This window comes from Vicugna pacos, chromosome 23 (genome assembly GCF_048564905.1).
Source record: "Vicugna pacos chromosome 23, VicPac4, whole genome shotgun sequence".
In the NCBI taxonomy this organism is placed as follows: Eukaryota; Metazoa; Chordata; class Mammalia; order Artiodactyla; family Camelidae; genus Vicugna; species Vicugna pacos.
The window spans coordinates 15885502-15912824 of record NC_133009.1 but is presented as its reverse complement, the minus strand read 5'-3'; the positions used below and the strand labels follow the sequence as shown (position 1 = coordinate 15912824).

The window sequence follows — 27323 nt, the reverse complement described above, 5'->3', positions numbered from 1 at the left end:
CCTTGTAGCAGGCTTGGAATTTTGACTCCTTGTAATGATTTTGTCTGAGAAATTGCTTTACAGGTATTTTTCAGGGGACTTTGTGATTTTCATTAAAATTCGAATTCAACTGAGAGAGATAAGGCTTAAATCTTCATCACTTCTTTGTTGGATTTTCTCCTTTCCTTCCCGAAGTTTTGCTTTTGATAGGATGGCTTTGATAGGAGGCCACAGCTTCAGGACATTGATGTCTGAAGGGAGATGGGGGTGCATCTCAAAGGGAAGAAAATATTAGATTCAAAAGTCATTATAATTAGAAAGCCGAGAGACCCAGGATGTAATGTGATGTGTTTTAGAGAACAGTCTCTCTAGATCTGTGACTGTAAACTCTAAGAACCAAGGGTGAGATGGTATATTTTCTCTACATTTTATAGAAGATGACTTATTTAATGCTGCCTAACTTTTGGAAAAAAAAAAAAGTAAATTTCTTTCTTCATTAGTTTTTTCAAGAATATTATTTGCTAACTCCCTACAGACCATACAAGGACTGACTAAGAAGAATGGTTTAACTCTTAATATCTGCTCTCTAAATGACTGAAATAGACTTTCCCCACCTATCTTGATATGAACTATAAAATTTGCATTTCTGAAAATACATAGATTTTTTTAAATACAGAAAAACTCATCAATGTCATAAAAATGTATTAACGAAAACATGATTTTTTGAGGCACTTGCCTCAAAAAGTATAAAGTTAAAAAAAAAAAACAAGAAGATAACATTGGACTTCCTAATTCTCCAAACACAGCACTTTTGTCTGCGGAGAAAGGCTGTAAGCGCTATGTCTTTCCAGGGGGTCTGGTCCAATGTCCACCCGATGGCGCTCCACCTCGTCAGGCCTCAGTGTGTCCTCACCTCCTTCCTTTGGTCAGCTCTGCCCCACCCCTCTCCCCAGGGTGCTACCAGATCTACAGTGTCCACGCCCTTCTGTTGTTCGTGGTCCCTCCGAGGGTCTGGGTTGTCCCCCCCCTCCAACCTTCCCCCTTAGAGAGCAGGTACCTTCCCACATCCAAGTCTCAAGTAATGGCTCATTCGTTCCTTCTTTAAACCCGCTCACTGATGTTAGTCTGCTTTACCTTCTACAGTTCCCCACTGGCACTTCCCCGCTAACATTAGCTGTTCTGAAATTGGCTGCTTTTAGGCAAAATAGATTATTCTACTGAGACGTTCCTGAGATTTCTCTTAGGGTTTTTCCCATATAACTTGTATACTCCTCCTGCCTTTAGTTTTAATGAGACTGAGTCAATAACCCCGTATATGCTGGTGAGCCTGTCGGACTCCTAGGGGGAACCCCTCGGTTGTCACAGAAAAGCTCAGCAACAGCTGCAAATAATTAGCGCTGGTCTCGTCTAAAGAGAAATCTTCTGGAAGAGTGAATGGTTTGGAGCGTTGCCAATGGCAGGAAGCCTGGATCAGCGATTAGGTCACCCCCATCGGGTCTTTGATTCATAGGTTTGCTTCCTGTAAGAGGCTTTAAAAAGTCAGTGTTGAACCCAACTTTCCTTGATGCAATGAAACAGAAAAGGATGTTAGGGTGAAATTCCAAGAGCAAAGGGAGAGGAATGGTGGCTCCAACCAGAAGACACAAAGTGACCCTTTACCCAAAAGTTGCTGAAGCCTGTTGACCAGTTTCCCACTATCCCGTCACTGAGTCACTCCGGCTGTCAGACTTCTTTCCGGTTTATAACAGTGCATCACTTATAAGAATTACCATCAAAGAAGAAGGAACTGGCCATAATCCATGAACAGCAAAGAGCCACTCTTACCATTTCCCTTCCATATTCGAAAACTTTCCTTTGCTTTAGAATTGTTTCCTTTATCTCATGATTCACCATTGTTTTGTTCAATGATAAAATATAAATGAGAAACCTCACTGTTCTCTCTCCAGCCCTGAGACACCTCAAGCCAGGGCTCTGGAATTACCCGATGGGACAAACAAGAAGCAGCCCCACCAGGACTCTGTAACTGGCAGAGGCCCCCCGGGGGCATGACAGAGATCTGTCCCATTGTGCTCCATGTTGATCTTCTAGGTCACAGATGTTCTCGTCAACACTGATTAGCTCTGGCTCATCCTTAGTTCTTTGGAGCTGTTCATGCTGTCAGCCCATACCCCTCCTCGGGACTCGAAGCCTCTGAAGCTGCTGAAAGCAGCTCTCATGAGCAGGTGCCTTTTCCTAATATTTCACATATTAGATGTCTCCTCATTATTCAGTTTCCTTAGAAGTCAAGTGTTAAAGTATTAGAGTAGTCCAGACGGGGCTTCTGGTTTTACCCACGTGCCAGTGATGACTATGTAACATACACGTAACAAATCCATTGATACCAAAAGCTTTTGTGGACATTGTGGGATTTAGGTAACAGAGAAAGGAGGAACGACATTGCACACCACACAACACATGACATAATAAATCTTCATTAGTCAGTTGCTGTTTATTTCAGTTTCCCATCAGAGGTGCTTCCCTGTCTCTCCCTCTTCCCTCCAACCCAGCACTCCTTCCTTCAGCTTCCCTTCTGCCCCTCTTTCCTCTGCAGAGTGTCTAGGTGCTGGCCAGCTTTCGCTTTGCTAAAGGCTTATTAAGATCTTATTCCAACCAATCAGCCTCCCTCAAAAAAGCAAGATGGGAGTGCAACATGAGTTGTTGTTTAAAAAAGTAATTTTTCCGGATCATCACATTACACAATCGGTAGTTTCTTTGCTTTTCCCGTGTCAGACTAATTCTTTAGATCCAAAAACAGAACCACAAAATAGTTCACTTGGTTTTTCAAAAGTTTTGAATAATCCCAATTTTAGTTTTACTGGCATTCAGATAAACGACTGCCTTTTTTCCCTCTGGTATTCCTACCTGCCTCCCACCAGATAAAGACAGATGGTTCTGTGCAACTCTGCGTCATCTAGTTACATCTCGATTTATCTTTTTTGGCCTTTTGCTTCTTTTCTCGTTAAATCCCCCACATTCCTCTTCTACAAGAAGCATGGAAGAGATAACAGGAGATGGGAAAGAAATTAGTTTGGGGCTGCTTGCCTCAACTTTGACCTTCAGTGTTCACCAGCTAACTTTCGTTATCTCGTAATATATTTTAAGATGACGAAAAAGAAAAGACAAAGCAGAGAGCACTTTCTGTTTTCAGTGCTACGGAGGGCTAATTGTAAGTCTGAGTTCTGGAATCACTCAATGAAAGATTCCTTCAAAAGCCACTCGTGTCCCAGTGCTGCTGCCTACCTGACTGGGGTTTTACATGTTTCCAAACCCAGAGATCACATCCATCAGTCAAGTCTCATTTCTACAAATGCATGCTGTCCGATGGAAGAATAAACAAGGAGTGTATCTAAGTGCCAACTCATTTCCTTTGTTGGGATGGGAGAAAAAGGAGCTTAAGAATGCCTGTCAGGGGGTGGGGTCATAGCTCAGTTGGTAGAGCGCATGCTGAGCATGCACGAGGTGCTTGGTTTGATTCCTAGTACCTCCATTTGAGGAAAAAAAAGAGAGAGAGAGAAACCCAAAATGCCTGTCACACTGATGACAATTCTATAGTTTCACAAAATCCAACTTGATGTTTCATGAAAAAGTTCTGTGCAAGTTCTTTGCTAGGTGCTGGGGAGACACACGTATAGGAGACAATTTCCTTGCCTGTGATGAATTTACTATAGACAGCAAGATAATTTGACAATGGTTATTGAGTCATAAAAATGTTACCACTCCCAGTAATATATTTTAAAGCTAAAATTCAATACAAACTGGCATGAAAAGAAGGAGTTTACTGCAGCATTAATCATAAGCAAAAGAACTGGAAACAACTTGAACAGAGGTCAATAATAAAGTACAGTTAAGATTGAAATAAAATATCATCATTTAAAATAATAATTGTGAAGATGAAATAGAAAGATTAACCATAGGGATATACTACTGATGTTTACTAAATTCAATTTCATTATGAAGGCAGGCGCAGTCTCATTTTTATAGTTAATCAGACAGAGTTAAGGACAAAGATACCCTAAGAAGTATGGTATATAGGGTCAGGAAGTTTGCAAAAATTAGGACAAGGAGAGGCTATCTCTTTTAAACAGACTAGAATTGTACACTGGCCACTGAGAGAGATGAGACTGTATAATATACTACAAAATGTTTTGGGGCAACAGTTAATTATAGGCTGCATAATAATATAAAATTTTTCTTTGGGACTCAAAGTTTAAATTTATGCAGCTGAAGCTTAGGCTCTTTCTCTGACTGCTGCTTCTAACCTCAAAAATACAAAAAAGTTCAAGTTACCTATATTTTATACATAGAGCCCCCAAGTTGTCTTTAATAGAAGAAAATAGCTAAACGTACACTTTTATTATGAAATAGTCCCCAAAATGTCTTATTATAGAGAAATAGTTCAATAAAATCAAATAATGGTACCTCAACTACATGAAATATTATAGAAGAATTAACATGATGATTAAGAAAATATATACATGTTTGCTAATTCAGTAGGTAAAAATATATATACATAATTTTTTTTGATTTTGAATATATTTATAAATTTTAATTGCATAGGGATAAAATCTGGAAGAGACTATGTAAACATGTAAATAGTTTAAATAGCTTGTATTAGGGTGGTAAAATGATACATGAATGTTTTTCTTTTATTAAAATATTTTTATAGTTAAATTAAAAAGCAAATTAAAAGCTGAGACTTACTTGTCTTATTCTACTGAATTCGTCATCTATGATGTCATCTGTGGTGACAGCCCATTTCTGAAGGAGGAAGCCACATCTGTCTTTTAAACTGGAACAATTTTTAAAGACCCAAAGCTTCTTTAGGGCCTTATAGCAGTTTAGTGTTACAACCTAGAATGTAATATGAAAAGAAATCTATAATTTTCAGACAGACAAATGTAGACTGGAAACCTGCTCCTTCCATTTTCCAAGTATAGCTACTGAAATGCTATACTTGGTTTCCTTACTTGTAAAGAGAATAATAATAAAACCTACTTTATTGTTTTGTTTTTGTTTATGTGTGTTTTTCTTTGATAAGTGCCTGGTACCTATTTTTACTCAGTAAATGTGGACAGGAGTTGGTGGGAGCATTGGCCAAAGCCTGACAGGACTCGGGGGGGCATGACCGGGACCTTGAGTTTGCCTCCCTAAAGGGCACAGCTCCTCACAATACTACTTCCAGGAGGATTGAGAGAACATAAAAATCTGACCTCCATCAACGTCCCTGCCATGAATGTTTCCTCCGCAGAAAGAGCAGAGTATAAACAGAAGGATAAACAACTGTTCTTTTCATCTTCCTTCTCCATCCCTTCACTCTTGCAGTCTGGCACATACAAAGAGCCCAGGGACTGGTAAATAGCAAGGCCCCCCTTCCCAGCCCACAGGAGAGGCAGAACAAAGCGCTAATACTGGCAGTGACATTTATTCATGAATTCATTCAACCAAAATCTATTGAGCCCCCAGAGACGTAAAGATCCTCTGGTGTCTGGTTTCCTAAGGGATCAGCAAAAAGGATCGAGAGGGGAAAAAAATGTTGACTTTTATTTTAAGCTTCTGATTCAGTTTTCCATATAAGGCTTAATAAAAGCTTTCTTGGGGCAATTAATTACAAGTGCTTCTCAATTCTCTTGACAAATTGGCTACTGTGGCAGGCAAAGGGATTTACAAGGATTATTGTGCAATGTTGTACCATCAGCCAAAACTTCATTACACTTGTTACCTTTGAAGAGCCTGGCATTCCTGCTTTGGAATGACTCAATGAAATGTCCTCCACAGTGTCTCTTGGGAGACTTTCCTCCTCTCCCACCTATGTGTGGTCCTTCAACCACACCCAGACTTTGCTCCCACTCTTTGAATTTCCCAATCTCAAGCATTTGTCACACTGAGTTATTAAAGCACCCCAACTCACTTCCACACACTTAAATAGTTATGTGGAAATTACTCATGTTATTATTGGCTATTGGAAAAGAATACTGGAATGATTCTGTCTGAGCTGTCAAATAGCATGCTTCCTTGACATCTGGAATCCAAGTGATGCAGACTGGAGCGATCACAATGCTATGGTGGTAACAGCTGGGAAACAGAAACATGATGGCAAAGTAGCCATTAGAAGAAAGATAGTGAACTTGAGTTAAATTCAATAAGCAGATATAGAATGTCAATCATGTACGAAAAGAAACTATGCTAGCTGTGAGCAAGGTGTAATTACTCTGCAACCTTAAGAAGTTTATGACTTAGTGGGAAAATGGATAATCATAAGCATGAAATGCCATTTTGGAATACAAATAAGATTATGGAGAAGCACAAAGAAAGCAGTTATTAACCCTGGACATGACAGCATACGGGTCATAGAATTGGTTAAAATCATGGGTTTTGTAGCCCGACAGGCCTGGGTTAAAATACTAACTTTACCACTTACTAGCTTTCTAGTTTTGTAACCTTAAGCAGCTTACTTAATCTTTCTAGGTCTCAGGCATCTCAAAGGTAAAATGGGTTTAAGTATACTAATTATCTCATCAGATCAGTGGGAGGCTCAATAAAGTCACACACATGCGCCATGCAGCCTTCTGGGAGAAGGGGGGCAAAGAGGACCTCTAGGAACAAGAAACAAGCAATTTCCTGTTAGGAAAGTGGAGTGGAAGTTGCACATATTCCTTCTCGTCACATTTCACTGGGGAAAACGCAGTCACCTGGCCACGCAGAAAGGGGAGCTGGTCAATGAAATCTCTAGCTGGGCAGCTAGAAAAAGGTAGACAAGATCAGGAGTAATTATCTGATGGCCACCAGCTCCAAAAGCAAATGCAGTAACTCTCGTGGTCAGACTGCTAATCAACATCCAGACAAAAAGCCACAACCCCGTGAAAATGCCATGAACAGAGCAGACAGAGTTAGTCCCCAAATCCTCGTCTCTATTCCATAGGAGAGGAGAGGAGGTACTGTACTTGTAGAGGACACTAATTTGGCACTGCGAGCAAAATTAGGGCAATAAAGAGCAAGTTTGCATCTGTGGTTTTCCACTGGCAGGCAGCCTTCTGTTTTTCCTAGGCTGCTGCTGGAAGAAAATGAAACACATCAAATGTGTGGAAAGGTGGAGAGGAGCCACTAGGTACAGACACACTGGCTATGGGACAAAGTGACAGCTAACAGCAGGGATGGAGACAGAGCACACCAAGGAGAAGGGCACATCAGTCTGGGATAATTTATCGCAGAGAAAATATCCCTAAACACACTTGAGTGTTCTCTGAAAGCATCACTGTGTTGCTGCCAAGCACAGAAACTGGGTGAAAAACACCCCTAGAAGATGAGGATGTAGGATCCAAATATAATTTACATCCTCTCCACCTCTCTTTACTCCCCTCCCCGTCTTCCCTATACCAAAAAAAAAAAAATCACTCCTGGGGTAATTTTTATCCCTATTAAATGAGATTTAAGTGAACATTAAGAAAACACCTTTAATGAGAAAAGAAATCTCAAAGGAGGAAACTGTAACCTAATGGAACGATTGCTCTGTGGTCAACAAGGAAGATTAAATGGCCCAAAATTCCCAGAAACAAGCACTGAGTACAGTTCATAAGATGTATTTAATAGATAAATGTAAAAGGCTGCTATGCTTTAAGGAGAACCTGCACTTACCCACACTGCCTCATTACCCAACAGAATTATGCAACTCAGCTTAAACCTCATGAACTTAACATTTAATGAAGTTTCTCATTCTTTTTCATATTATTGGCTGTAACTGTGTGTGTGTGTTGTTTTACCTGTCAGTTTTTCAAGCCTAGAAGGTGGATTTAGCAGGTGTTACTAGAGCAGATTTTTCCCAAAATCAGTTTAAGAATTTCATTTGTCATCATTCTAATGAACTTGTCCAAAGAAGGAAAATGGTACAGTTGGTTCTAAAAGGCATAATCCGAAAGGAATTTACATTTGTTTTAAGAATATGTGTCTGTATGTATATCTGTATCTGATATTCTTGGTATTCCCAGCATTTCAAACAGATAAGAAAAAACTGTAAAGGTCTGACCTGAAGGGCTTACAAAGCTTCTAGCTTCCCCCTCTCGACATCAGGAACGCTAAGAATTAAGAGAATTCAGTTCAGTTTCATCCAGCAGCATCTTTTGTACATCTACTATGCATAGATGAGTGATTCTAAGTAACAGAAAGCATAATCTTTAGCCAGCTTCAACCCCAAAGAGGGAATCTGGCACAGAAGGAGAGAGAAAGGAGGCACCTGGGTCTCAGGGACAAGGAGGAAGCAAGACTTAGAAAGGTCTCAGATGCTCTGTCTCTGCCTCACTACTTCGTTCGTTTGCACGTCTTTATTCTGAAAGACTTCCTCAGGCCACGGACAGATGTTTACGTGTTGTACGTCTACAGAGACGGATTGGTAATCTCTGAATCGCAATCCCAAATTTCCGGGACACAGAAACATTCTGGCCCCAGGTTTCTACCCCTAACCCTGCCAGCTGAGGGTGATATGGCAAGATCGCAGGTATGAAAGCAATTAAAACACCTGTGAAGGTAGGGAGCTAGGTCCCAGAGAAAGGGGATTACTCAGAGGTCAGCAGTCTCTAAATGGTCCTTGTACATTATATATTTAGCCCAGAATAAGAACTGTGGGAACAAAAGAGATGCTTATATTATAATCTGACAAAGGTCACAGTCTCGGAAACCAGCATGTACACATGAAAGAGTAAAATGTAGCACTATAGGTAACTGAAGTGACAGCTTTGATCAAAAGGGAGCTGGATACAGTGGAAACGTGATGGAACTTAAAACAAATAGACGTGGGTTCAAATCTTGGCTCTGGCCCCTACTCCTTTATGTATCCTGAGATGGGGCACGGATTCTTCATTTGTGGCTCTTCATCTTATTTGTAAATTATAGATGATAATGTTTAACTTAAAGGCATTCTTCGTGATAATTAAGTGCAGCAGTAACCACATAGTATGCAGCAGGATCTGGGTTACCACAGTTCGGTTCAACAAGAGTGTATTAAACACAGCCTTGGTGAAGCACTGAACTAGATGCTGGAGTAGAATTAAGACATAGGTGTCAGTTGTCCTTGGGGAATTTGCTGACTGTTGGAGTAGGGGTGGGGGTGGAAAGGAGACAAATGCACAATTAATTCAGTGATGATTCTGGTTGTGCTTTGGATGGATCTGAAGGTTTCAGGGAGATGCTAGGACATAAACGAGGCTTTATGTAGGTGGATAGGACTTGACCAGGAACACTGCCAATCGAACTGGAGAAAACCTTGAGCTAGCAGACCCAGCTCTGCCAGGTTGACAGCGCATGTTTTCTCTGTGGCTAGGAAGCTAAATTAGTAAGTAAAAACTTACTTTTCCAAAAGGTGGTAGGTTTAAATAAAGGAGCTAGAGGAGATATCAATACAATTTTTAAGCAGGTTTTCACATAGTAAAAGAAGCTATAATATCCACAGTGTGTGTCATCCACCTAGAGGTAATTAAAAGCATATTTTCTGTGCTCAGTGAAAATGAAAATACTCCAGAAAATAAATGTACATTCAAATTAATAATATAAGTTCAGAAAACTTATGCCACAAACTGACACTAGATAAGTTTCAAAATCACTCTTTGCTGGATTAACTGGGGGAAAAAAAGAAAGAAATGACACCAGCATTTGACTATTTTTCAGTTGCTGCAGTAGTCAACGCCTGCTGGAGCAATTTACCATCTCAGAACAATTTGTTCAGTTCACTTAGAAATTAGAAGTGGGTTTGAGCCAATAAATCTGAGTTTATTTGTAGTAGTCATTTTTCTTAATGGAAGTGTTTTCCAGATGTTGCCCAAGTCTAGTCGTCTGGGACTTCTTCCAAGAAATGAGGAAAGTTTGATTTCATAGGTTGTCACTGTTGATTTTGTCTAACCTTTGGACTAATTAGTTCATCCCGATATGTTTGCACTGATATATAAGGCTTCTAGGGCATTGGAGAAATTCATCTCTCCTTTTACGGGTAAGTGTCACAGTTAACTTGTTTTCTGGAATTAAATGTGTTTTCACTTTGATAGGGACATACTTTATAAAAGGGTTTGAATTTTAAGGATAGTAGTTGGGAAGTTTTGAAAAGGATCACATTTATGCAATCCACCTGCTGGAAGCTCATAAATTTATTTTGAGAGTTAAGGGAAAGTTGAAATAACTCTGTTAAATTAAATTTTACTGAAGCTAGTTATTTATGCTTTTTTTTCCCCCAAGATAAGATTTAAATCCTGCAGTGTAGGTACATGCTACAATTTGAATAGTGTTTTCAGATAAGTCTGTTTTCTGTTTTGGGGGGATTTTAAAGCAGAAAAATGGTCAATAACATGACTAAGATGGTGATTTGATGATTTCTTCTGTATAAGATTAAATTTAATTCAGCCATAAAAAGAATGAAGTACATGCTGCATTGTGGATGAAACTTGGAAACACTAATGTTAAATTAATTTGCATTTTTTAAAGTAGTAACAGACACATATACTGAAAGATCTAGTGTGGTAAGAAAAATTAAGTGAAAGTACTGGACTCATAGATATGGATGAGAACTTAAAAATAATTTAATCCAATAGTTGGCTGAATTTTTGTAGATAGGATAATTGAATAAAAATAAAATTACACATAAAGTGAAAAGAAGATTAAATTTAATAGTCAAATATTTACTGTAGAATTAAGACTGATTATTTTGTTTTAACATTTTTTATTGATTTATAATCATTTTACAATGTTGTGTCAAATTCCAGTGTTCAGCACAATTTTTCATTCATTCATGGACATATACACACTCATTGTCACATTTTTTTTCTCTGTGAGTTATCATAACATTTTGTGTATATTTCCCTGTGCTATACAGTGTAATCTTGTTTATCTATTCTACAATTTTGAAATCCCAAGGACTGATTATTTTTAAAAGTCAAGACTGAGGTGGTTTGATCATTAAATTGCATTTTAAAAGTTACTGAAACAGTGTACGTAACACAGGCATAAATTAGTGACGAGATTAAAGAGCAATTTTCTGACCCTGTTCTTTTCTTTTCAGAGAGGGCTCAGTACCTGAAAACAACCATGGAGTGGAAAATACTTCCCATTTACTTGTTGCTGCTGCCTTCTGTTTTCTTGATTCAGCAAGTTTCTTCTCAAGGTAACTTACCCATTGAATATACTTGTATTTAACAACTGTTGTAAATTATTTGGTTCTGACTTTCATGACAACAAAAGAGATTTCCAAAAACATATCTGTTTGAGTTTAATGCATAATACAACCTTAACATTATGTAAGGAGTATGTACCGTATTTATAAGCGTTTTGGATTCTCACTTTTTTTCACGTGTTATGAAGACTTTCAAGAAGTTTTGAGCTTTTCTGTAGAATAATTTTTGCACTCATTATTCCTATGGTTTTCCCCAAAGTTTTGAAAAAATACAGACACATGATAAAACCATGCTGGAGTGATACAGTATCATCAGATTAACTGAAATGAACAATATTTACATAACATAAATTTTTCTACATGTTTACCAAGAAATTTAGCTAATTTTTACATCAAATAAATTAGTAATAAATAACTTCTTTCGGCATCAAGTAGATATGTCTATCATATTACAATGAACATTTGCAATGTTTCAAATGGTACTTTATTAATCTTGAAAGTGCTCCTTTCTTACAAGGACTATTCATCCAGATATGAACTTACATGTTCCTATTCATAAGATGTAAATTCATCCAGTTGTGAAAGTGTGAATGTCATTTTATATTATAATATTGAACTATTCACAGCCCTCCAAAAACAGAGTCAGTCCTGGACGAACAGTTCTTGTTACTCATGATTTGAGAGTACACTCAGTGTAATGATCTTAACAGAAGTCCCTAACATCACAATGTAGATTAATGACAGTAACACCAAGCTTTAGATTTTTGTTTCCTTTTCCTTTTTTTTTTCCTTTGATAAACAAAATCTGAGAGAAGAAAAATCAAGGTGCATGACTGTGATGGCGAAGTTAGATTTACAATGTAGACATTTCCGGAAAAATAATTAAAATTCTCCTGAACTGAGCATGAGATAGATGCCTGCCATGGACATAGTTTCAGAATCACTTAGATAAGAAAAGGTGGAAAACACATGAAGGCAAATATGCATATTTAATCAGAAATGATGACTACTCTGGTATCTCCAAACCCTTCTGCTCTCTCAGAATAATATTACAAGGTTCAATAACACTGGGTACATTTCCTAATCTGCCTCTCCTCTGTAATACAATTTGGTTGTTCACTAAAGCAGTTTTACTCTCCTTTAAATAAATAACTTTAAAATTAGTTGTTAAAATTAACATCAATAGGGTGGGGGTATAACTCAGTGGTAAAGGGTAGGCTTAGCATGTGTGAAGTCCTGGGTTCAATCCCCAGTACCTCCATTAAAAAGTAAATAAATAAAATTAACATCAATAAACATAGGAGAGCCATTAAATCTACAGCAATAAACTTTTCCTGTAAAGATAATTGATTTCCTGTTTCAGAAATCTGCTAGTTTTAAACAATAACCTTTTGATGTTGTCTTGTCTGCTTTTCTTGCCTTCTCAACCTCTTCCCCGTTCTTTTTTCTTTATATATAATATATGTATTTGTATACATACACTATATATGATACGCATTTTTGTATGTACCGTGCATATATGTATGTAAAATGTTCTGAAAGTTGTCCTATTATTTACTGTTTTACTTGCATATTAAGACTTTAACTTTCCTGGACTCATTATTTTGAGATTTTTTTTTTCCAGTGTACTTCAACATCCCTCTTTGGATTTAGGATATTGCACCTGCCAATTTCTAGTCCAGAGATGGATTCGGTTGTTACATTTCTGGGGTTGTCCCTCAGGGAGGTTTTCAAGGTGTTTCTCAGATGATTTAAAAAAATATATTTAAGGATAATTATGCTGTTGTATTTGTTTTTGTTTTGTTTTACCCAGAATAACTCTGTTCATGACCATTATATTCATGCCCAGATGCTTTTCAAGAGTTATCTATATTGTCCTCCCTTTCGCAGTGGTTATAAGCATCTGACTTGCCCAACATTTAAAGAACCCAGTTATCTCCATCAGTGAAAGGAGGAGGAGCCTGGGGAAGTTTGTGCTGGCATAAACCAGCTTGCTGTAAACACATCCTCAGGGATGAGTGGCAGTGGGATCGGGTGGGAAAAATCGGGGCTTTAGAATCGTATGTATCGGAGTTCAGTCTCTAGGGGGACTGTTTACAGAAGAAGACCATGTAGTTTATTATCCAACTCAGGACACTTCTGAGAGTGGAAGAGGTCAATATGAATGGTTCATAGGTGTTTAATTGACCTGTAATACATATATACCAGAACTATTAACTTGTTGGGTGCCTGTGAGCAAGTTATTAAAATTTCTGTGTTCCAACTTTATCTCTAGAAAAGAGACTACTAGTACTTTTCTGGCAACGTTTTCATAAACATTAGAGATAACGTACGACTGAGTGCCCAGCACGGAGATGCTCAGTAAATGGCAACTAGTCGTCATCATCTTAGTAGCAGCATCAGGAGAGCTGTAGCTGTCACCCCTCTCCCAGGAGTACCACCCTCTTTATGCAAAGCCATTACTTAGCCTGATTTTCAAAAATGTATTTATCTTCTTAGTCTAGTAAATAATTAAGTGGCATAATCATGGTACCTAAGAGATCAGGCAAAGATCACCTGAACCCAATGCTAACCATCATTCCCACCTTTCTCCAATTGATACAAGTCTCCCCTCACCAAGTGGCTGCATCCTCCTCATTAAATCTCTTCCTTTTTGTGAAGTGGTTTGGCCATGTTTACGCTAGTATTGTATAATTTTAGATATATCAAGCTGTGCAGGGAGATGTGGGGAAGGGTATTCTAGAGATGCCATCTGCAACTGTGATTATAACTGTCAACACTACATGGAGTGCTGCCCCGACTTCAAGAAAGTCTGCACGATGGGTAAGTCCTGAGAGCTGGTGTCTCCTCTGTCAAGCATGTGTCCTGTGAGAGTCCCCTTGTACCCCTTGTAGTGCTGTTGTCACACTATTTCACCTCTTTGTGCTGAAGTGCCTTTCCCTTCCCTCGCATAAATGTTGCAGTGTGCTGTGCCTAAGGATGGTGTCAAAGCTTGTGACCCCTGTGGGAGGGTCAGGGAATCTGGAAGCCTGTCACTCGCACAAGGTTATTGATCAGTGCCAAGTATCATGTCTTGCTTTAATACTGTGACTCAGGAGTCATTAAGTAAATGGTAATGAGTAATTACCCAGTGAGGTAATTGCTTAGTAATGTGCCCCTTCAATAGCTTCATCAAAAGAATTCATGGGCATAAAAATCATCTTGTCTTCTATTTGTCTTCTTGATATTAATATGTTTCTAAATTACCTGAAACAGGCCCTTTAAAGTGTTTAATGATGAGTGTTTAATGATGAATTTCAGTTGAAACCCAAAGGGTATGAATTTTAAATTATGAGTGGTATTTCACTTTTAAACGTATTTTGGACCATTTTGCTGTTAACACACAAACATTTCACATTTAATTTATGAAGGTTATAATTAAAAGTGGTTCAGAGTTATATATGCTTTAGAGTTTGCATGTGAAGTTGATAGATTGTTGTACAATTTATTTGTTGTGTAAGATAATTACTTCAAGTAGGCCCTGATAAATCATCATGGATCCAACCAAGGCTTTTTTTGAAATGAGCAGACCTCTTTTATATAGTCCATACCATGGGATTAGGCTGAAATCTTTCAACTTGACACCACGCCCACTTTGTCATAATAATGGTCTCTGCATTGGAAGTGATTTTTGAGCCTAAACAATGACCTATTTATATTGAGTCAAAATATAAATCTTTAGAATATATAAAAACCTGTTTAAAAAGTAGTAGTTTGAGGAAGAGAGGATGGAGGGAATTCATACAAAAGGTACTTAACTCTTCAGACATTTCCCAGTTTTCCGTTGTCCATACATGAAATGACTCAGACAGCATTGGAGTGTCTTGTGGAGCCTTGAAGAACAAGAAAAGTTTCCTTAAGTCACCATCTTTCTGGAGTTGGGCTGTCTCCATTTGGAAAACTAGCCGTTTTCCAAATTCCAAATGAAGACTTAGATACACACTTTTGGAACCCAAGTCAGCTGTAAGGTGGGAAATGGGTATCAATACACGGGCGTGATTGCATAATCTATAACCCATGATGTTTTGTTTTGCTCTGGGTAGAGCTTTCCTGTAAAGGCCGCTGCTTCGAGAGCTTTGCAAGAGGGAGGGAGTGCGACTGTGACTCAGACTGTAAGAAGTACGGCAAGTGCTGCCCCGATTATGAGACCTTTTGTGAGGAAGGTAAGCATCCCAGGACCTTCGGTGCCTCTCAGCACCTCCAGATCTGTGCGCCTATCTCAGCTTCACTGCTAATGGCTCACACACAATCCATCTCAGGTCTTGATTTTACTAACTTATAAGCTATTTTGTATTGACCTTTGTTTCACCAACATGAATTAAAGAAGGAATGCTTCTTCTGAAGCACTCCCTGGCTCAGCAGGGAGGATGGGGGCTGAATCTCCTCCAGGTGTGGTTCAGTTTCAGGTTAAACCAACAGTACCCAGCTCAGTTCATTTGATGATTCTTGTCTCATCCTATGGTGTTAACCCCACAAAGTCAACTGTCCTTTGAGCTCTCTGTGTTTTGGCTTTCAGTGTGTTTGAGTGTGTATATTTAAGGACAGGATCAACATGTTCAGCTTCTCCGAACTAGTAAATTTATGTTAGTTTAAAGCACTGAATTTATAGGCAAACCTACCAAGGAGTTGCTAACTGTCCATTGTATGTTCCTTCCCATCTCTACAGTCCCTTCCATCATCTCCATCTAAATGTCTGTGCATGAAGGGGTCAATTAAAAGAGAGAGTTCCATTTTAAAATCCTCTTCTCTGGTGACAGGTCCTAAAGGAGTACACTGAGAGTGTAATAAAACCCTCCAGACTTACAAAAAAATTTTTTTAATATATTTAAATTATGGATTCCTTACCAAATGTTTGTTCTTAAATCCTAATTTGTTAAAACGAGAATATCTGTGGAGGTAAACGTGAAAATAACCATTGCTTGTGTAATCTTATCATTTTATTTAAACAAGGCTACACCTTTTGCTTCTTGCAAATGATGGAGAAATACAGCAGAAAACTATTAATCATCATAGTTGAGGAACTTTTCTTAACTGTTCAATATTTTCCTTGGGAAGCATTCCGAAAATAATGGCGACAACACCCTTGTAATCAAAGTCGCAGAGTGTAGAGTTCCTGCAGTTTCAGGAGGACCCGTGACATGAGCGCCACAGATTTACCCATTACTCAGATCATTGTTTTGGCTGTGAGACAAAAAAACTAAGAATTTATTTTGGGCAGAAGATGGGTGGGGAGGGAATATGGTTAGAGACTGCTGAAACATTGAGAGAACACGTTAATAAAGACAATAGTTTATGCTACCAAGTGGTGGGTTGGATTACCTAAGGTTTATGTAGAACTTAACGAAAAAAGAAAAGAAATGATAAAGGTAATGTTTCATTTATAGAATTCACAGAGATAGTCGGGGTCCAGCTGAAAATAAAGGCACCAGCCAGAGCTCCAGTACTTTATTTTTTAAAAATAATAACCAAACTATCTTTGCTACTCACTGCTTAGTTGTTTTAAGATTGCTATCGATACCACTTGTAGGCATCTATTCATCTTAAAATCAAAATAGTTCAAGAATTAAAGGAATCATAGCAATCGAGGGCCCCTGAATGTGGGTGGGGAAACAGTCCAAGAGGGTATTTTGCTCAAGATCACCAGCTAGACTGTGGCAGGACTATCTCTCAAGCTGAGGTACTTTGTGTCTTTGTGGGATGGGAGAAGAAAGAGGGAGAGGGGCAGGGGTCAGTTCACAGAGATTGCAGAAGCTGAGATCTGAGAAGTTTGGTAAGAGCAGCAGGATTTATGCCACTGTCCTCTACTGGGAGTGCCTCCCCTGACACTCCATTCTCTGCTTTCTTATCTTTCAGAAGTCCCTCTCCTTTTCTTCTGGTTCCTAATGATCAAAACATGTTCCATGTCTTCTTCTCTCCTAAACATGAAAAGGGGCAGAGAGTAGGGGTGATACAAGGCACAAAAGATATGCATCAAACCATTAACAGCTGTTTATCTTGGAGAAGGGAATTAAATTTTGAGGGAAGCACAATGTGAAGGTGTGAAATTCTTATGAGAGGAAAAATTCATATAGAATTTCTTACAATTAAAAAAATAAAATAAATGAAAGGTAAAATGGTATCATTTGCTTTAAATGAATATGAAAACAGGAAAATAGAGCCATTATATTTTTCTTGTCGAGAGCACAAGTATCTGTTGACCACACACAGTGATTATTTTTGTTTCCCAGAAGGCTGGCACGTAGGATGGACCTCAGAGAGGCAAGTATTACTTAGGTAGGCAACTACCTTTGGAAATTATCTGGAAGACACAGCTCAGTTTGCAGGCGAGAAAAGAGGGATTTGAGAGGGTTTGCCTGTTTGCCCAAGGTCACGATGGTAGAGACTTGCAGGTCTAGAACTGGAATTTAGGTCTTCTGACTCCTGAGCCTTTGCTCACAGTCATAATTTACAGCGATTTGAGAATCAATTTTTTTTTTTAAATAGCAATGTATCCCCAGAGTTAAGTAGTTTGGAGTAATTAGTGTTGGTTAAAAGCCTGCCTGCAGTGGTTTTCACCAGTCTGCTCTTGAATCCACATTCATCCGTGCCTTTCACGGTTAGAGTTGCTGATGCATATGAACAAGATGTTAACCAACCTGTCTTGCTTGGCCTCAGTGCATAATCCCACATCACCACCATCTTCAAAGACTGCACCTCCGCCTCCAGGAGCATCTCAAACCATGAAATCAACAAACAAACGTTCACCCAAATCACCAAACAAGAAGAAGACTAAGAAAGTTATAGAATCAGAGGAAATAACAGAAGGTAGGAAGATGACAGGTGTAACACAAGGAAGTTTCTGAGATGAAGTAACCTGAAGGTGAACTACGTTTATAAGACTCCTCATAGAATGGGGTGATCTTCTGAGTCATTAAAGGCTCATCACACTTTCTGTTTGCTTGTTTTAAGTCAAAGTTTAAGCCAAAGTATAAATGCTCAGTTATTTATTCTCCTTATTTATACCGAACTCAGCATGGTCTAGGTTAAAATGATCGGAAGAAGCAAATCTTACTGTTCAAAAAAAAAAAAAAAGTCAATGATTTTCTTTGCAGAATAATCTGATTCTGTGAGATATGGAAAAGTTGAGAGACAGTTATATAGTTATACTGCTAGTGTCTGTGACAAACTCAAGTGCCTTTTAACTGACATTTAAAAGGGCAGTTACTCATATTACTGATAAAACTAAAGCAGAACATAGGCATTTGTAGATCAACAAACAGCATTTCCTGTTGTATTCGGACTGGTGGTTCTGTTTTGCTTTAAATCACAGTTGGTGTGATCAACTTTTTTATTTGATTTATAGAACATTCTGTTTCTGAAAATCAAGAGTCTTCCTCCTCCTCTTCCTCTTCCTCTTCAACTATTTGGAAAGTCAAGTCTTCTAAAAATTCATCTGCTAATAGAGAATTAAAGAAGAAACCCAAAGGTTTGAGCATTGATAAAGATCAATGACTATATCAATGCCATTTTAACAATAATTATCTAAAAGTCATGCATGTGGGTAGAATGATTTGAGGACATTTCAGTATTTGGGGGGGGTATGTAACTTCATAAAAAGTACTTTAGAAGATACCAATGAAAATTTCCTATAGGAAATTAGTGCCAAGCAGCTAAGAAACCATTCTATAAAGCAAAGGATAAGAAGATGCTACAGCAGCACAGATGGCACCAGAGATGACTATTCATGGTTTTCTACTTCATTTCCTGTCTACCTGATACCATCTTTCTTCTCTTTCCTCTGCTGTGTTTTTATTGTTCCTTCCCCAAATTTCTTTTCTTTAACAAACGTTTATATACTTCTTTATGTATTTTAAAATGTTAATCCGTTAAATTCTTATTCATCTCTCTGGGAAAGGCAATATTGTCCATGTTTTACAGATCCTCTTCATTATTTTCCTAATAAATTATATGTCATATCTGGCTGATTTTTCTGTAGTAGAGAACGTACTACAGAACTGGCTATATGAAAAGAGATTCCTTTTGTTCTTCTCTTTATTATTTCCTGAATTTCTAAAATATATTCTCTTTCTCCAGGAAATACTGGATTTTGGATAATGGAGTTTTGAAGAACTCTATTTCCTGGGTGGCTATTTCTCCTGAAGCCGTCTCTCTAGCTGAACAGCCAGATATTTAATTTTGAGACATCCAAAGAGTCTTGCACACAATACAAGTATTTGCTTATTGGAGCTCATCTCATTGGTGTGCCTCTTGGGCTCTGTAGTTTACCTGTGGGGTAGCTGCTGTGGGAAATCCTGTTAAATAGGGTCCTTTTGCTGCCATGGCATCCTGATCGCCTCTCTGCATCCCCTGAGACTGCTGAGTTTAGGTGGGCAGAGGAAAGAAAGCAGCTAACAGTCATGTGTACGGAAAGAAGGCTGAGCAGGAATCGTGGGGGTGACTGGAACAGATTCCTTGCATGTAGTTACAGAGGCCTCTGCGGGAACGGGCACAGTGAGTCTAAAAGAAGTTGGAACTAGGTTTCCAGTAGGAAGGAAGGGGCACTGAGCAATAAGGAATAAGAAGAGTTGAGAAAGTGAGGGGCAAGAGTTGTATTAGCATTACTGGTAATATCAAAGTTGCCATTGCTTCCAAGTATTAATTGTGTTGAGTTTTTGTGCTTTTCACCCCTTGTCCCATTCATCCCCTAAAATAGCCCAGTAAGATATGTTGAGTGTTCACCATTTTATGATAAATTAACAGACGTATTATACTAGACATTAGCAATTTGCTTAGTGACACAGAGCTGATCAGTGATGAGGATGGGAATCTTTATTGCACGATTAAAGAAAAAAATGTACAAAAATAAAAGATGTGTATTTTCTCTCTAGTAAAAGACAAGAAGAAAAGACCTCCTAAAAGGAAACTTACCCCAGAGCCACCAGGTGTAGAAGCTGGAAGTGGGCTGGACAGTGGTGACTTCAAGCTCACCCCAACTCCTGACATTCCTACCACCCAACGTAACAAAGTTACCCCAACTCCCAAAATTACAACTCTAACACCAACAATTACTAAACCCAGTCTTCCACCTAATTCTGATACAACCAAAGAGACTTCTTCAATAGCCAATAAGGAGACAACAGTTGAAACTAAGGAGACTTCTTCAACAAAGAAGCAGACCTCACCTAGTGCAAAAGAGAAGACTAAAGAGTCACGAAGTGCAGAGAAAACACCTACTGAAGATTTTGCACCCACGCCTGAAGTTTCTACTACATCTAAACCCAAAGCTGAACCTATAACCAAATCCCCTGCTCCCACCTCTCCCAAGGAGCCTGCACCTACCACCCCCAAGGAACCTGCACCCACCACCAAGGAGCCTGCACCCACCACTCCCAAGGTGCCTGCACCCACCACCCCCAAGCAACCAGCTCCCACCACCCCCAAGCAACCAGCTCCCACCACCCCCAAGGAGCTTACTCCCACCACCCCCAAGGAACATGCACCCACCACTCCCAAGGAGCCTGCACCCACCACTCCCAAGGAGCCTGCACCCACCACCACCAAGGAGCCTGCACCCACCACCACCAAGGAGCCTGCTCCCACCACCCCCAAGGAACTAGCTCCCACCACCCTCAAGGAACTAGCTCCCACCACCACCAAGGAGCCTGCACCCACCACTCCCAAGGAGCCTGCACCCACCACCCACAAGGAGCCTGCACCCACCACTCCCAAGGAACCAACTCCCACCCCCAAGGAGCCTGCACCCACCACCACCAAGGAGCCTGCACCCACCACCCCCAAGGAGCCAGCTCTCACCACCCCCAAGGAGCCTGCACCCACCACCCCCAAGGAACTAGCTCCCACCACCACCAAGGAGCCTGCACCCACCACCCCCAAGGAGCCTGCACCCACCACCCCCAAGGAACTAGCTCCCACCACCACCAAGGAGCCTGCACCCACCACCCCCAAGGAGTCTGCTCCCACCACAACCAAGGAGCCTGCACCCACCACTCCCAAGGAGCCTGCAGCCACCACCCCCAAGGAGCCAGCTCCCACCACCCCCAAGGAGCCTGCACCCACCACCCCCAAGGAACTAGCTCCCACCACCACCAAGGAGCCTGCACCCACCACCCCCAAGGAACTAGCTCCCACCACCACCAAGGAGTCTGCACCCACCACCACCAAGGAGCCTGCACCCACCACTACCAAGGAGCCTGCACCCACCACCCCCAAGGAGCCTGCACCCACCACCCCCAAGGAGCCTGCACCCACCACCCCCAAGGAGCCTGCACCCACCACCCCCAAGGAGCCTGCACCCACCACCACCAAGGAGCCTGCTCCCACCACCCCCAAGGAGCCTGCACCCACCATCCCCAAGGAGCCAGCTCCCACCACCCCCAAGGAGCCAGCTCCCACCACCCCCAAGGAGCCTGCACCCACCACCCCCAAGGAACTAGCTCCCACCACCACCAAGGAGCCTGCACCCACCACTCCCAAGGAGCCTGCACCCACCACCACCAAGGAGCCTGCTCCCACCACCCCCAAGGAACTAGCTCCCACCACCCCCAAGGAGCCTGCACCCACCACCCCCAAGGAGCCTGCACCCACCACCCCCAAGGAACTAGCTCCCACCACCCCCAAGGAGCCTGCTCCCACCACAACCAAGGAGCCTGCACCCACCACTCCCAAGGAGCCTGCAGCCACCACCCCCAAGGAGCCAGCTCCCACCACCCCCAAGGAGCCTGCACCCACCACCCCCAAGGAACCAGCTACCACCCCCAAGGAGCCAGCTCCCGCCACCCCCAAGGAACTAGCTCCCACCACCCCCAAGGAGCCTGCACCCACCACCCCCAAGGAACCAGCTACCACCCCCAAGGAGCCAGCTCCCGCCACCCCCAAGGAACTAGCTCCCACCACCCCCAAGGAGCCTGCACCCACCACCCCCAAGGAACCAGCTACCACCCCCAAGGAGCCAGCTCCCGCCACCCCCAAGGAACCAGCTCCCACCACCACTAAGAAGCCTGATTCCACTACCACCACCAAGGAGCCAGCTCCCACCACCCGCAATGAGCCTGCACCCACCACCCCCAAGGAGCCAGCTCCTACCAGCCCCAAGGAGCCTGCACCTGCTACCTCCAGGGAACCTGCACCCACCACCCCCAAGGAACTCACTCCAAGTTCTCCTGAGACACCTGCTCCAACCACCTCAAAGGCCTCTACTTCACCTACTACCACGGAGCCTTCTACTACTCCCAAGAAACCTGCTGAATCAACTCCTGAGTTTCCAGTGGAACTCACACCAAAGCCTCTTGGAAACCGTCCTAAGGAGCCTACTGTACCTACAATCAAGTCTCCTCAAGTGACCAAGCCTGAGATAACTCCAACAGCTAAAGACAAGGCCACAGCAAAAGACATACAAACTACACCGGAAACGACAACTGCCGCACCTAAGGCTGTAACAGAGACAGCAACTAAAACAGAAGAAAAGACCACTGAGTCCAGAATAACAAGTACAACCACACAAGTAACATCTACCGCAACTGAAGATACCACGACATCCTCCAAAATTACTCCTAAAGCAACTCTCGCACCCAAAGTCATGACTGCAACAAAAAGGACAACTGGAAAGGCTGTGAGCAAACCTGAACAAACAACAGCTACACCAAAAGGTACAGCCACTAGTTCTAAAGTGACAACCCCTAAACCCCAAAAGCCAACCAAAGCACCCAGAAAGCCCACTTCTACCAGAAAGCCAAAAACACCCAGAGTGAAAAAGCCGAAGACCACACCAGCTCCCCCAAAGACGACGACGTCAGCAAAGCCTACATCGAGCCCTACCTCTTTAGCAGAAGCCACGCTGCAAAGCACCACCAGCCCTAACCTGACTCCCAAACCAGAAATAATTGAAGTAAATCCAGACAATGAAGGTGCAGATGCTGCTGGAGAAAAACCTCACGTGATTCCCAGGCCCCCTGTGTTAACTCCCATAGTGATTCCAGGCTCTGATTTCATAGTGAGAGGACCCAGTCAAGGCATTGGCATCAGCCCCATGTTTCCAGGTAAACTGAATCAGTTACTTTCATGTTTAAAATTGGCAATGTTAGCTTAAATCTTTCTGAACCAGAATGCCCTGATTTAGTATCACTCTACTGATGTAAACTATCTAGAACCCCAAACTTGTTAACTTTCTGCAGTTTCACATCTTCTCTGTAGGTAAGCAGAAAGGTAATCACAGTAAGTTTATTTGGTATTTGGAAAATTGAGTAATAGCCTAGTGTTAGGAGTATGGTGCATCTGTGTCAGAAGCAGAGTGTATAGAATGTAAAAAAAAAAATACTTCGTAGGGAGTCTATCCTTAAAAGAAAGTACAATGCAAAGCAACATCTGCAATGTTCTCTCAAACCAATCCCCCAGGGCAATCAGAACTGAAAAACAGAATCTGATGTTGAGATTAAACATCTAATACGTTACTTAATTTACATGATCAGTTAACCTGACTCATTTCAATTCATAATTTATTTTTATATAAATATACATTTTGAGTAATACTAACTTTAAGTAAAACAACTATGAAATATATCATTTTCACCTCTGATATACATGCACCTCAAACTATACCCTTCAAGAGCTTAGGAAATGGTGAGCAGAGGAAATGGAGCCCAATGGGGGGATCTGAAAAGAACAAAAACACTTTTCTCATTTTGTTTTATATTGGCCTCATTTCTGTTAATTTGTTTTAGATGAGACTAATTTATGCAACGGTAGGCCAGTAGATGGAATGACTACTTTGCGCAATGGGACATTAGTTGCATTTCGAGGTGAGTTATGCACTCATTTCTTTCTCTGCTTCTCATCTTGTTCTTGGTACTTATGAAAACCAGAGCCATGGGATGGTGGAAGTTTGGGTTGAGATTTCTAGAGGGAAACTTGACTGATGTACTTACCTTACACGTATTATAAGAAGCTGAGGGTAAATACAAATATTTCAGGTTAGCAAAATTTGACATATTAAAGTAATAAAATAAAGTCATTAGGTTGTAACTCTGTTGACTTAATGTAAATCACAAAGCCAGAAGGCTCTTTGAAGAGAAACTGGAAAGTAAAATATTTCAAACATTATGCTAAATTTCAGACTTAAGAAATATCGATTCTCAGAAATGTTTGGATACTACCTTCTGTATTAATGCTCACGACTCTGCCTAAACTTCATCAGGCAATGCTTGTTAACATATTCAACTTTTTTTTTTTTTTACAATAAACTGTATTAAAAAGATTTCATTTTGATTTCTTCAGGGATAGGTTTTTGTATTCATTCAGCTTGTAGGCTGATCTCTCACTTTCAATTTTAGGTCATTATTTCTGGATGCTAAATCCGTTCAGTCCACCATCTCCACCTCGTAGAATTACTGAAGTTTGGGGCATTCCCTCCCCCATTGATACTGTTTTTACTAGATGCAATTGTGAAGGAAAAACTTTCTTCTTTAAGGTAAGAAAAAGATCTTTGAGAGAAATCAGTCATTAGTTACTCTTTATTATGATAACATAAATCAGTTTAACCTCCACTTAGGAAGGGTCTCCATATATTCACACACTCTGGAGTTAGTTTCACAAATTCTATCATTAAAATTTAATAAAAAGTTAACATTTAATTTGGTAACATTAACAGTCAACTCATTCAAACACTTAACTAGGTTAAAACTTTCTCCCTATACTTAAATTTAAGAATGAGTTCCCCCCCCTTTTAACCTTTTAAATAAGCTGTTAACATCATTTCCTCTTTTTAATTACCAGGATTCTCAGTATTGGCGTTTCACCAATGATATAAAAGATGCAGGGTATCCTAAACTGATTTCCAAAGGATTTGGAGGACTACATGGAAAAATAGTGGCAGCTCTCTCAATAGCTAAGTACAAGGACAGACCTGAATCTGTGTATTTTTTCAAGAGAGGTATGTGTTATATAATTGACAAAATTAAAAAACTTCTAAGAAGTGATTTGCCAGGAAAATTTTATTCAATATTTTCATTTATTATTGGGTTTACTGTCAAAAGATACCTTTAATGGCTAGAATCAAGCATTTTCAATTAAAAAATAAAAATTAAGGGCGGTAAGAAGTAATTAGATCTCTCAACATGCAAATCAGTTTCATGAGTTTTCAGGACACTGATATAAAGGATGACATCATTTACTTTCAAACAAAGTTAAATGTGTAACTGCAATTTGTTGGTTTTATTCACAAGTATTTCAAGATTTAGTAATTATTTTTATAGTATCTTTGACTAAAAACCATCAACGTCTGGACATACTTTACAAAAAACATGATTTGTTTCCTCCACTTTGTAAAAAGCTCTTTTACATCACTTTTGGGCATTAAAATAAATTTTCATATTACATGTGACTTTCTAATTCATCATACACAGGTGGCAGCATTCAGCAGTATACTTATAAACAGGAACCCATCAAAAAGTGCACTGGAAGAAGGCCTGCTATAAATTATCCAGTGTACGGAGCAATGACACAGGTCAGGAGACGTCGCTTTGAACGTGCGACAGGACCTTCTCAAATTTTACACACCATCCGAATTCACCATTCACCCATCAAAGTCTCTTATCAAGACAAAGGTAATGTTTTTTACTGTGTTAAAAATTCTTACATATGAAGTAAATGTAACATAGTTTCTTACAGAGTAAGGCTTATTAAATATGACTACTGACCAAATAACCCTCATACTTTAAGATTATTAATGAAAACATCCATTTGCCTCAACGAATGACCAAAGATCAGTGCTTTTTCTTTTTGTGTAAGAAATGTAATTTATTCAGTTTTGTTAGTTATAATAAATACCATTTACCAAGAACATTAAATGCAAATCTGTAAGCCTCAAAATAGTCTAGAAGGTAGATGTCTGCACCAGTATCAGGGCCAGTGGAGGCTGAGGCATCACTGTTAACTCACCCATGGTAACAGAGATACTGAGTGACCAAACTGGGAGTAAGGCCCAGGTCTGTCTGACTCTTTATAGCTGCTCTTTCCAATACAGTATATACTGCCTTTCCATCTGACACCTTTGAAGTGTCATACACAGGTTTCCTCCATAACGAAGTTAAAGTGAGCATGCTGTGGAGAGGACTTCCAAATCTGGTTACTTCAGCTATATCACTGCCCAGTGTCAGAAAACCAGATGGCTACGATTACTATGCCTTTTCTAAAGGTAAGTTATTAAGAAAAATCTTAATTGCTTTCTGAAGATGTGATCTAATTTCTGAAACTTGAATAAAATCAAAGCAAAAGCAACAAGTGTTCAGTGGTGACTAAAAGTGAGTACTTGAAGTATATCACTTATTCTAATTGTTTTGAGGAAGAGACAACTTAGATTTTTCGCTTTACTTTCAATTAAACTGAATGGATTGCAATTCAATTCGGCCCTATCCTTCATGAGATAAAAGCTTGTAATGCAAAACATCTCATTACTTGAGTAAAACTGCTGCTGAAAAAAATATTTCACTTCTGTTATCTGTGGCATTTAACAGAGACCTTGTTTGCCACAAAGTTGTATTGATTTGCATCATTACAGTCCTTAAGATCAGAAGAAAGTTCCGGAGAAATTAATTTTATTAATTAAATTGTATTACCTGGGACATTTTTCTGAAAAATTATTCTGCCTATATAAATGACATCAGAATGTATTTTTTTAAAAGAGTAAAAGCCAAGTGAATCATTATTTTCTAAACTAAATCGGATTTTCTCAAATTCTTACTTTGAAAAAGCAGAGTTGAACCTAATTTTATTAAAAGGTGGTAAAAGGTCAAATGTCAAGGCAACTGTTTTTCTTTTTGTCAGAAAGTTCAAATTAATACAAACATTTCTGATACTAAAATAATGAACATTGTCCTTGAGTATAATAATGAATACAAACTATTTTTAAGTTCAAGTGTTTTGTTTTCTTTTTTCATTAAAAAAATGATTTCTCTTTTATTTAGATCAATATTATAACCTCGATGTGCCTAGCAGGACAGCAAGAGCCATTATTGTTCGTCCTGGGCAGACCTTATCCACTGTCTGGTACAACTGTCCTTAGGCTGATGGGCAAAGGAAGAGTCAACTAATGAAAAGGGAAGAGTTCAACTTTTAAAATGAAGAAAAG

The 27323-nt window shown here is 39.9% G+C and overlaps 1 protein-coding gene across 1 annotated transcript; it reads left to right on the top strand.

Annotated features, from left to right (window-relative positions):
- Positions 1 to 11079: 11079 nt before the first annotated feature.
- Positions 11080 to 27257, top strand: PRG4 (proteoglycan 4). The gene is made up of 13 exons (XM_072948535.1): positions 11080 to 11155; positions 13865 to 13987; positions 15247 to 15366; positions 17858 to 18007; positions 18546 to 18668; positions 20071 to 20576; positions 20868 to 23238; positions 23920 to 23997; positions 24529 to 24665; positions 24971 to 25127; positions 25600 to 25800; positions 26265 to 26390; positions 27160 to 27257. The coding sequence occupies exons 1-13, from the start codon at positions 11080 to 11082 to the stop codon at positions 27255 to 27257; spliced, it is 4266 nt and encodes a 1421-aa protein (XP_072804636.1).
- Positions 27258 to 27323: the final 66 nt, after the last annotated feature.

Coding starts and splice junctions, on each gene's coding strand:
- PRG4 (XM_072948535.1), top strand. CDS start 11,080: ATGGAGTGGAAAATACTTCCCATTTACTTGTTGCTGCTGCCTTCTGTT. Junction 15,367..17,857: donor TGAGACCTTTTGTGAGGAAG/GTAAGCATCCCA, acceptor GCTTGGCCTCAG/TGCATAATCCCACATCACCA. Junction 24,666..24,970: donor GAAAAACTTTCTTCTTTAAG/GTAAGAAAAAGA, acceptor TTTAATTACCAG/GATTCTCAGTATTGGCGTTT.